The sequence below is a fragment of the Gymnoscopelus braueri genome (genome assembly GCF_963280865.1).
Source record: "Gymnoscopelus braueri genome assembly, chromosome: 11".
In the NCBI taxonomy this organism is placed as follows: domain Eukaryota; kingdom Metazoa; phylum Chordata; class Actinopteri; order Myctophiformes; family Myctophidae; genus Gymnoscopelus; species Gymnoscopelus braueri.
Window position 1 is genome coordinate 14837129 of NC_137613.1, and position 12631 is coordinate 14849759.

Below are 12631 nucleotides of genomic sequence, written 5' to 3' on the forward strand. Positions count from 1 at the left end.
TCATAAAAACAGAAGAATCACCCAAATTTAAAACATGGGAAAGTTCTAAAGGTCTCCTTTAGGTACCAGTTATTTAAACAGGCACGGACATACTGTATACATACAATAAACACCTTGAAATGTAAACTTGACTTTTTTTCTGAACCTACACCCATCTGACCTAGCAGCCTCAATGGGCTGATTGTTTTAGTCTTGTTAGATAAGTAATTATAAAGTTGTTATTTGTTTTTACCTGAGAGAGTGTTGCACCAGGTCTTATTATGTAGTAATGTCAACGCGTCAGCCTCCTCTTCCTGTTCCTCTTTAATCTGTGGAGGTTGTGGTTCCTCCTGGACCAGACTGGGGCTCCTCTCCTCATGGTGTGGAGGTTGTGGTTCAGAGGAAACCTCTTTACACACAGACAGAAGGAGGACAGATGAGGTAGCATCAGCACTAGCCCTAGAGGGGCTGTGATATTACATACAGTACATTTCATGGATTCCATGGATTCCATTCCATATACACAGCCATCTCTCCCTTCTGTGTCGTTGAGTCATCACGGCGGCATTAACAGGAGAGCTTGTAGGAGAGCTCCGTTTGTACTCACCCAATAATGAATTGCTACAAATTGAGATATTTACATTTTAAGGTTCTGGTATAAAATGTGTATTTAGTAGAATATCTCCACTTTCCCACGAGTTTCACACGGACCACATCTCCAACAGTGAGCACATGCAGTGTATGGTATATGGGGCACACACCAGAGAAGTGGTTCTCACACATTTTCATGTCAAGGACCCCCAAATTGATTTATATTGGTCCGCAGGCGCCCATCTGAAAATATGATGTGCCATGGACCCCTAAGAGATGAATATGAAATTCTAAATGATTCCAAAAGATTTTCAAAAATGCAGATCTACAAAGCTCATGACGGGGACTGAAAAACCAAAGTATAAAACAGGGTTAATGTGGTTGAACTGATTGTGATGCTATATTAACTCATTTTATTGGGGACCCCCTGGAACCTCTTCAAGGACCCCAGGGGGTCCCCGGACCCCAGTTTGAGAAGTGGGTCTATTACAGTCTATGAGTGATCTATAGACTGTGTATAATATATTATGGAATACATGAAATGTATCACAACCATTCTATGGCTACATCAGCACCACAGTGTTGAACGTAATGTAAACATGTGTTTTTGAAGCGTGAACCAACCTGCTCTGTGCAGTTTGATGTTTGGCTGTAAAATCACATCCAGCAGTTTGTTTTGTTTCTCCAGCAGAGTTTCTAGTGTCTCTATCTCTCTCTGGAAGAGGTTGCACATGAACTCTGCAGCCGCACTGAGGCGCTCCAACACAAACACTCTGACATTAAGCTTCACACGACAAACATCAACACCACGCTGTTTTTCCAAATCACACAATATCTCCTCTCCCACCGACGTCAGGTGTTCGTCTATCGACAGCCGTACAGACTCCATTTGACACATTTTATCTCCTTTAAGAGACATATTCACCAGGTTCCTACATTCATGATCCAAATTCCACCATTACGTTGCAAATAAATAACAGCTTAAAGCATAGACATGGCTTAAACAACAACAACACGCATTTACTTCCGGGTCAACTTCTTACTTCTTCTTCTTCTTCTTCTTTGGTGTTTTTTGGCAGTTGGCAACCATTTAAGGAGCATTACCGCCACCAGCTGGACTGGATTGTGAACTAGACATGTACAGTAAACCAATGAATAAAAATAAAACTCTATATCCTATTCACTAAATGGGTTTCTCTTATGTATCTAATGATGTTATCTTATATTTTCCCTGCTGCTTTCCCTAAGAGACCTGACAGTGTTAAATCATGATGTTTCCCCTTTTCCAACTCCTGATATAATTGATTCCTCTCACTGTTGTAGGCTACTTCCCACATTGGAGAAGTACATGTTCTGTCAACTTGTTACAAGTATTAGCAGCAAAGGATAAGGCAGTGTTGCCTTTCGCCGCCTGGTGGAGGAGGCGTGTAACTGAATAAAAGACGGACAGACAGTTCGGCTGACTGACTGACTGACTGACTGACTGACTGCTGACTATGAGATTCAATTCAAAGAGGCCTCGCAGGTAGTTTGTGGTACTACCTGTGTAGGCCCTATAAAGAGAAGGTGCATTCGCCATCTGTTTTGAATAAGAGGTGTCATGTTTTGCAATTAATTAAACTTACATAAACTATTTATGTTATTAAGGCTTTGTGAGTTCTATTTAAAATAAAGTATAGTTTTGGACCATGACGGAGGCGCGCCGACTCAGTAGACCTTGAGGCCAAGGAGTCGCGCCCGAGCGCCTCCAGGCGCGAGTGCCCGCGACGACCGGCCGATGGTCTGCTAGTCGACTCAGCGCCGTCCGAGTTATGTACCGATAGGCACAGAATCGTAAATAATATTGGTGGGGACTGCGTTTGCCCCACTGACTGTGTAATTAAACTTACATAGACTATTTCTGTTTTTAAGGGTTTGTGATTTCTATTTGAAAGGGGAAACAAGGGGACTGATTGACTGACTGCTGACTATGAGATTCAATTCAAAGAGGCCTCACAGGTAGTTTGTGGTACTATCTGTGTAGGCCCTATAAAGAGAAGGTGCATTCGCCATCTGTTTTGAATAAGAGGTGTCATGTTTTGCAATTAATTAAACTTACATAAACTATTTATGTTATTAAGGCTTTGTGAGTTCCATTTAAAATAAAGTTTGACCATGACAGAGGCGCGCCGACTCAGCAGACCTTGAGGCCGAGGAGTCGCGCCCGAGCGCCTCCAGGCGCGAGTGCCCGCGGCGACCGGCCGATGGTCTGCTAGTCGACTCAGCGCCGTCCGAGTTATGTACCGATAAGCACAGAATCGTAAATAATATTGGTGGGGACTGCGTTTGCCCCACTGACTGTGTAATTAAACTTACATAGACTATTTCTGTTTTAAAGGTTTGTGATTTCTGTTTGACTGTGCAGGGCAGAGGCGTCAATTCTCTGAGTCATGGTAACCGCAGACCCTCGGATTTAAAATTATTTCCACTCTTTCTTAATTCCATTTAAAGATGTGTTTACATTATATTTTATAACTAAGGGATAGGTGCTAAAAGGTTACAAGCTTGGAATCCAGTTAGCATATCTACAGTTCTGCTGTTCACACCTCCATTTTGGAAGACAATGAGCTCCCTGTTGATGGCCCAATTGCTGATGGCTCTTGGTATCAATGTGTCTTCATTAATATTCTCACTAACTCAACAATGAGATCTCCCACTCACCTCTGTGGTTTGATGTAGGTGATCAACTCCATTGTTTAGTTTAGTGAGAATTTGTGAAGGGTTTCAGTTCTGTTGGGCAGTTTAAAAGTTTAAACCACCTGGATATTTTGTGCTAAGTCTTGTGATCCATTCTTTTTCATGGAATCTTCTCTGTCCAATTGTCCAGCGGTCATTGTATTCCAAGCCACATACCTTTATAGCCTCAATTCCATGTGTCATAAAGTGTTGAACAATTAACAAATGGGTATCCTTTTCATTATTAATGGTATATTTATGTTGGCTTATTCTAATTGCTATGGAGTTGCTCGTCTCTCCTACATATTGTAATCCACATACTTGGCAAGTAATCAGATAAACACAATTTCTGGTGTTGTATGTGATGTTCTGTCTTAGGATAATTATATTTTTGTTTGTCCTGTTTTTAACAGTTTGTTTTGGGCTAAAGTAGTTAGGCCTTGTCCTAATTATCTGGTTCCATGGTTTCAATTTGCTGTGGACCAAGTGGTCTTCTAAGTTTTTGTTTCTCCTGTAGGCCGAGATTATGTTGAAGTTCTGTAAGAGGTCCCCTCCCCTGTTTTCAAAATTTCTTTTGATGGCTCTGTTTGCCAGTAAACTTTGGCTAGAAAATGTGGTTACTAAAGCTAGTGTGGGTTTCTCATTCCTTATTTTCACTTCCTGGAACGTGTTGTATGCTTTCCTGAGAAATGTTCTTGTATATCCACGTTTCCTTAATGCTGTGAACAGAGTCTTGTAGGCTTTTTCAAAATCTGCTGCTTGTGTGCAGATTCTCTTGAAACGTAGGAGCTGTGACTTGACTATTCCTGCGAAACAATGGGTTGGGTGGAAGGAAGTTTTGTGGAGCAATGCATGTGTATCAGTCTCCTTAAAAAATACCCTTAAATCCAGTTTGCCGGTGGTATTGAAGTCTTTTCCTTTGAAGACTGTCACATCCAGGAAGTCAATATGTTCTTTGTTAGTGACATATTTCACTGTTATTGAGGCATGATGTGTGTTTAGGATTTGGATGAACTGCTCAAATTCCTCTGTGGAGTGCTCAAAAACTCCAAAAATATCATCTAGAAACCTGAAATAATGTGTGGGTTTGAATCTGCACTTTTTGAGTGCGGTTTCTTCCCACAAAGCCAAATAAATGTTGGCATAAGATGGTGCAAATTTCTTTCCCATGGCTGTTCCACTGATCTGAAGGAAGGTTTTCCCATCAAATGTGAAATCGTTTTTGGTCAAATTTATTTCTAGCAATTTCAATAGTTCTGCGTCTGGTCTTTGCCTGTCAGGGTACTTTATAAAGATATCTCTGATTGCCTTCAGCCCCGCCACTGTGTTTATATTGGTGTACAAACTGTCAACATCTATTGAAAACAAAATGGCCCCCTGAGGCACTGTGATGTTTTTTATTTTATCAATAAAGTCATATGTATCCTTAATGTAGCTTGGATGTTTTACAGATAGTGGGTTTAAGTAGAATTCAATAAATTCTGCTGTGGCATATGTTTCTGAGTTACAATCCGAAACAATTGGGCGACCAGGTGGAATTTCATAAGGAATAGTCCATGTACTAGGGTCCTTGTGGATTTTGGGTAAAAGGTAGAGAATTCTAGCTCTTGGGGAATTTTCGCCCCGTAGGTACTTCTCTTGTTTCTGATCTATACATTTTTTCTTTCTTAATTCGGTGATGACACCCCCAACTTCTATTGCTGTTTGTTTAAAAATGGGTGCCTCCAACTCCACATAGTGATTTGAGTTATTCAACTGTCTTAAACCCTCAAAAACATATTGTTGTCTGTCCAAAATGACTATACGGCTCCCTTTGTCTGCAGGCTTAATCACAATGTCCTGGTTGTTAGCTAATGATCTTAGAGCTCTCACCTGATCTGTTGTGATGTTATTTTTTTCTCTCAGGTGTCCTGGTACATTTTGTACTGTGGCTCTGTCCATCTGGATCAATTGTTTTAGGTTGTCCGGTATTTTGTCCTCGTCTGGTTCCCAGTATGATGGAAGGTGGAAGCGCGGAATTTCCGTGTTGTTTCCAACTCCAAAATGTGTAGCTAATTTGAGTCTGCGATGGTATTTTGACACATCTATTCTCAAGCTTTGTGATTGTTGTTTGTAGATGTCCAGGGTGGGGACGAATGACAAACCTTTTTCCAAAAGTGTTTTCTGGTGTTCGTTTGGTCGGAAAAAATGAGACAGATTAATTATATCCGACTCCATAAGGCCCTGCCGGTTTGAGCTGTCGGGCCGTATTAGTTTAAAGAGTTGAGCCAGTGCTGTAGCATCAGTTTGGCTGTGTCTTCTTCCCAGTGGACGTTGTCTGATCCTGTTTTGAAGTGGGTTGCGGGCAATTTTGGGAGGTGGGGCTCTTTCTTTATTTCTTCATTTAGGCTTATCAGAATATTCTTCGGGTCAGTTCCTAGGCTTTCTGAGTAGTTGATTAGTGCTATGCGTCTGTCTGCGCAGGGGAATTGTTTTTTGGCTGTTGTGCGGAGTTTCTTCAAGGCTGTGTGGCTTGTTTTTCTAGTTCTTTGGTTCTTGTTGTTAATTCCCACCGAGATGATGAGGTGTGTGGCCGTCTCATTTTTCTCAGCCTTGCTCAGGACTGTTTCGGCCCATTCCAGGTTCATTCCAGAGTAGGATTCTATCTGGACTCTGTCATCTGTGATTGTCGGGATCCGAGACAGGTTGGAGTCTCCAATTATGATGATGTCTCGGTTTGGTACTAATCTCCATTTGTGTTTGTTTTCCTTATTTAAGCCTCTCCAGTGGCGTGGTTTTCTTGGTTCTGTCTCGTTGGTTTCTTCTCGTGCTGGGGCCTCCCTCTGTGTATTAGTGTCTTCGGTAGGTCCCTCTGGTATTGTCTGGTTCCCTTCACTGTTCCTCCTCTCCTGGGTTGTCCTCTGGGGTGTGTCTCTGGGTGGTGTAGTTTGCCCCCTGGTGGGATTATCCCTCTGTGGTTTGGGTGTGTTTCTTGGGTTCTGTTCTGTTCTGTTAGTGGCCTTCTGTTTCCTTTGGTTCCCATTCGGTCCAATCTCTGCCCATGGCTCCTCGGGTGTTCTGCTGCTTGTTGTAGGCAGGTCTGGGAACTCTTCCTGTGTTAGTTCTAATGGGCCCTGTGTTGTTGCTGCTACGGTCCCCATTCCTCCAGTTGGGTCTTCTCTTGTTTCTACCGTGCCTGGGTTGCCTGTAGAGGGAAAGGAAGGAGGGGAGGACGGGGATGGGGGAGGACGGGGGACCTGTGGTGTGGGGTGTGTTGTGGTGTGTGCTTTTGTGCTATATAATTCTGTTACTGCTGTACGGGCTAAGCCCAGTGTCTTCTCTGTTAGGCGCCTTCCTAGATTTTTTCTTGCCCATTTAGTGGCAATGGAGAAGGCCCTGTCGTATTCCCGTGTTAAGCACTGGGATAGGTCCTTTTTTGTGTTTTCAATCAATGTGTTAAAGTGTTCTATTAATATTAACAAAGTGGTGTAAGACCAATTCTTTGCACTTCCTTGTAGTAGCAGTAAGGTTCTCTCTGTTGGTTTTGCTGGTTTTATAAAATCCATCAGTTCTTGTTCTTTTCTAGCAATACTCTCTGGGTATTTGTCTATGTTTACATTCTGTGAATGGTGTAGTGCAACAATCAAGTTGTTTATCCCTCTAATTGATTTGTGAAAATCATTGTTTCTCTCTCCATGTGGTGTGTGTATGTAGGTTTGTCTGTGCCTACCTACCTGGCTTACCTGGTTTGGTTCCATATCCCTCCTGGGATTGTGGTTGTTCCTGGTTTCTCCATCTGGTCTGGCTCTTTCCCGCCAGGCCTGTCCTTGTCCATGGGTCCGTCGGTTCATTCTCAAATGCATAAACGTTTTCGTACTGTTTATTGTACTTCATCAGATGCGATTCTCCGGGTGAGAATGAATTCCTGTGTCTTCTTTCCTGTATTTATGTGTTTCTGTTGTGGGAGTGGCTTCTCTGTGGCCACTGTCCTCATTGGTTGGTGCTGTTGATGGCCCATCCTGCTGGGGCCCTTTGATGACTCATGTGCCTGTTTTAGGCCTGTTCATGTTCAGGCATGTTTCTCTGTTCCATATGTATGGTCTATTCTTTGTGTTGAATCTTTGTTTATATATATGTATAAACATGGTTAGGTTTTTAGGAAATGTTATAAACATTTTGCAAGCATGAATATACCTCCATGCTTGCAAATGTGCATAACTAAAGTTTGCTTTAGATGACTCCCCTCACAAAATCAGAGGTACTAGCTTGACTGACTGCTGACTATGAGATTCAATTCAAAGAGGCCTCACAGGTAGTTTGTGGTACTATCTGTGTAGGCCCTATAAAGAGAAGGTGCATTCGCCATCTGTTTTGAATAAGAGGTGTCATGTTTTGCAATTAATTAAACTTACATAAACTATTTATGTTATTAAGGCTTTGTGAGTTCCATTTAAAATAAAGTTTGACCATGACAGAGGCGCGCCGACTGACTGACTGACTGACTGACTGACTGACTGACCTTACACTTTCTTTTTGAGACACACATGGGACTTGGCCGAATCCGCCATTCCTTCACCGTGGGTTTATTTCGTCATTATAGGCTAGCACAACGCAACATATGGTGAAGTATTGTAGTGCAGGTAATTGCAACAACCATTGATCTTGTAAAAATGTTAAACGGTTACGGGACCATCTCCATTTTTCAACTTTTTATGCCCCCTGTACCCCCAAAAGTAGCAAAAATTGCCAATTTCCGAGCTTGTGAGATAGTATAAAGTATTAACCATTGGAACACAAATTTCCATTTTCTGAAAAGTTTGGGACATAAAAGATTTCCACCCGACAGTGATGAGATATTAATAATACCGTTCATAATGTATTTTTTTTACATAACTGTCTTATTTTTTCTAAGCTTCAGTGCATCTGTAGTTGGACTTTGTGTGGAATGTTTATAGAGGTATCTATTTCTATTGAACTGTTGTTATGGATACCAGAGTGAAACAACAGTCATGTAGTTTCACCTTGAGGCCACAAGAGGGAAGCTGAAGTCTGACTCAACCTCCATGACCCAACACTGCAGAATGTGAAGAAATAAGCACAGATGATGTTGATGTAACCTGTTCAGTTTGACTGTTTGCAAACAATATTTTAATTAAGATGTAAAATTATGATATTGTAAACAATAACTATCAAATCTACGAGTTTACATATTTTGTCAGCTTTAGTTGCTAGTTACTTTGCAGATTTATATTACTAGTCCTGTATTGCACTGATTAGAGCAATGGTCACCGAGTTATGACTATTTGAAATGTTGCAATTTAGTTTTTAGTAGTTTTTTTGGGTGTGACATGGCATGGCAGACCCCTGAACATTATTTGTGCCAAGTTTGGTGAGGATTGGAGCAACAGTGTGCCTGGGGTCCGGGTCCCCATGTGCCCCCTGGAGTGACTAATGTCATGGCAGACCCCTGAACAGTTTTGTGCCAAGTTTGGTGTGCATTGGAGGCTCCAATCCGCAATGGTGTGCCTGTAGCACCCAGGGGTGGGGCCCCTGGGGGCCAAACGTGGCCCCGCAAGTCTGCATGTTACGTTTGTGACGTCCACCGTCGACCCACCCTCTATGCAATTTTAATATAGGATTATTACCAAACATATAGTTAAGCCCTATTTTATATTAGCCTGGTAAACCCTCCCTCCGGAAATCTCAATTCTATTTGATTCTGGGAGTCACTCCTGGAATCAAATAGAATTGAGATTTCCGGAGGGAGGGTTTACCAGGCTAATTTTATATGTCAGCTATTCAAAAATAGTCGATCTACAAGTGTAGATCTGCTGTTTTTATAATGGTTTGCCAAATTTTGAAGAAAATTGGAGTACTTTTACTTTTGTAGCTACTGTAAGTATATTTTCATGCCAATAGCCTACTTGCATTAAAGATGGGGTGCCGTGATTTTCAGTGATCCCCCCCCCCCCCCCCTAAAACATAATCATCAGGTATTATCGTTATACTAGGAGGAAGATTTTTTTTTTTAAGTGTACAGAAAGTGTTAAAATTATGTTTTTATGTGGGCACGCCTCCAGTTCATTAAGTATACCTGGTTCTCACCTTAGCACCTCCTCCACCACCTTAGCACCACCCAGCTGTCCTAGTCCCTCCTCCTCCTCATGCCCACACCTGTTATGTTATGATAATGAGGGGGAGGGTATATTTTTACTGTGTCATTAAATGTCTGTTTTTCTATTGGCACGTTTCTCCCTCAAGGTTTCAGCCTCCAGGAAGAAATTCAAAATAGTCAGAGAAGACATAAAACACCATAAAAACACCACGAGGGGGCTTAATGAAGTTCTATCAACCTCATAGACACATGAAAAACATAAAAAGTGCAAAACCATGGCACCACCTCTTTAACATTTTTACTCAAGTACAAATGTTAATGCAGGCCTTTTTACTTTTAAGACAGTATTTGTACATTGTGGTAATTTTACTTAAAGTAAACAAATAAAATAAAATCGGGAGTAGCCTACTTTCTGGCACTATACTGGTCAAATGAATAGACCTTTGTCCAGGCAGCCATATTGACATAAATAGTTGTGTAATGTTACATTCTGTAAAGGTGTCATGTCACCAATGATACTAATTAAATAAACATGCACAATAGCATCACCCTGACTCTGTTTGACTTGAATGAAACACAGCCTTAATTAGTATCATTGGTGAAACTTGTTGGCCTACAGGATGTAACATTACACAACTATTTAGAACAAAGTGGCTTCAGTGAAAGATTAAACTAGTATTATTACATTATCTCAAGTAATTTATCTTATGGACATCCAGACAAACAGCAGGAAGTAGGTAGGGTGGTAGAAGTGAAACGTTATTTTCTTCAACTGGCAGTTCTCTTTGTTCAGAAGGGACGACCTATGTGTTGTCGAAGCAAACTGTGCAACAAACTCCCATTGCAATTAGGAATGCAGATTCACTCCCAATGTTCTGCCATAATCTGAAGATTCACCACTTCAGACTCCACTTTAGCCCGTAGCACTTGACCTAGCCTAGACGACCACACAATCTTATGCTTAAAAGGGTGCAAAAAAGTGTTAAAAAGGTTAAAATGTCATTTAGATAGCATGTTATTTAGACAGATGCGAGGTCCATTTGTTGACCTCGCATCCTATAGTTTCTATAGGTTCAATAAACAGATTTATTTTGTTGTTAATATTATTATACTGTCTAGACTGATGCTAAGTACTTGGTTTACCTATGAGCATATATTACTGAGGCACTACACTGTCTCTACGCATTTGATGTATGTGCAGAGGTGGAGAAGTAGAAGTAAGTAGAAGTAAACAGAAGTCAGAAACACGGTTAGTGTGAGAGCAGAAGTGTGGCCAATACCATTTTTAGCCAACCTAAAAGCACTCAGTACTTTACAGCCTTCCTAGAAATGTACTTGAGTAAAAGTAAAATATACTCAAGTAAAGTACAGATCCTCAGAATCTGTACTTAAGTACAGTACTCAAGTACATTTACTCCGTTACTGTCCACCACTGTGTATGTGTTTACCTTGCTTACTGTAAATCGCTCTGCAACTGAGCGTCTGCTAAATGCCTAAATTGTAAATAGTAAAATTGCAAGGAAACATATGGAACCATCTGGAGTGGAAGATGAGCTTTCTACATCATCACTTCCTTCAACATAATGAAGCTGCTCTGTTTTCTCCGTCCTTGGTGTCTCTGCTCACTAAAAGGCCAGACTGGCAGCTCAAATCAGATTATTGTCCTATCCAGAATTATTTGATCAAGTCTGAACAGCATAAAACCACATGGAAACTGATTCTTGATTCAAATCTGATTTCTAAAGATGTGTCTCAGTCTGGACACTCTGAACACACTGAAGTTGGATTAATACTTTGTTGTGAAATAGCCGATATACAAGTTCACAATGCGACAAGTTGTGAACTTGTAGATATTTTTGGCAATGTCTGAATACACAAGTCTGATCTGATTCACTTGACAATAACAGTGTTGACGGTGAGTCCTAAAGAGCAGATTTAAGAAACAACAATCACCAAATTGTCACTTTATTGTACTTTATTGTCAGGTCTGCCTCCATTCCCCCTGAGCTGCCACAACAAATAGCATCTTTAACCGCACACAGCCTGTTAACCAGTAACTGATTCAACCACTTGAACCCCAGCATCCTTATTTTGGGGGGAACATTAGCCAAAAATTGTGAGCTTGTAGATCTGCTATTTGTGGCGAAGAGATTCTCTAGTTCTCTAGTAGCAGCAGTGCTTAGAGAATTTGTTATGAATGGAGAATGTTATTTAATTATGAAAACTAATGTAATCGTGTGAATTACGGCACAGATGTTGGTGCTTCATAATGCCAGACCAGTGAACGGCTGAGCTGTTGGCGGCAGTGCTCAGCTGAAAAGTTAGACGCCATTTGTCTTATATGGTGTATTATAATGTCATGATAATACATGAAGAACCTGTTGGGTAACACTTGCTATGCTATGCTACTTGTCTATAATGCTTCATAACAATAATCATAACACATTATAATGCATTTTATAATGACTTATAAGGTCATTGTAATCGGCTTATAAAACTGTATAAGTACAGTTACAGTATGAGGACTCATAAGTACTCATAATGCAATTGTATCACCTTATAAAGCCTTTTATAATGACTTATAAGGTCAAGTATCATACTACTTCATAATTGCAGGTCACTCACAGACCTTTTCTGTTGGCCAGTATCTTGTTTCATAATAACTCTCATAGTTGTAATACATTGTAATAATTATACAATACATTACAACTGTTATAATATAATGCATTATAGTGTGATTATAAGTCACTGGTCATTGGATGCTTTAAGTAAAGTAGAATAAATAGCATTACATAATATGTGCAAGAAAAACACAAAAGGTTTCTGCCTACACCTTCAGAAATGTAATTACTTCAAACTTTACACCTAATGACCACATTATCATTATGTATTAATACTATAGCAATTATAATGCCATGATCCTTGAAAAGAAAAATGTCTGTGAGTGTCCAGAAATTATGAAATATTATAATACGTGACCTTATAAGCCATTATAAAATGCTTTCTAATGTGTTATTGTTATTAAGCACTATTAGTATTCATCATATACTATCTTACACTATTATATTTGCTACTATTGTTATTGTTACTACTTGCACTGTATCTCTTTCTGTCTCTCCCTCTCTCTCTCTTCTTTCCCCCGACACAGTCGAGTCAGAAGGCTGCCACCCTAGAGCCTAGGGTCTGCCTGACGTTTCTTCCAGTTAAGAGGGAGTTTTTCGTTGCCACTGTCGCAAAATTGCTTGCTCAGGG

The 12631-nt window shown here is 40.6% G+C and overlaps 1 protein-coding gene across 1 annotated transcript in view; it reads right to left on the reverse strand.

The window, feature by feature from the left end:
- LOC308095462 (uncharacterized protein) overlaps window positions 1–12631 on the reverse strand; it is a gene marked incomplete at both ends in the record, with an annotated part of 42626 nt that overhangs the window by 14083 nt on the left and 15912 nt on the right. The window contains one exon of the mRNA XM_080442520.1: window positions 8286–8338. Coding sequence (XP_080298646.1) covers window positions 8286–8338 — 53 coding nt within the window. The remainder of the gene's footprint in view (window positions 1–8285; window positions 8339–12631) is intronic.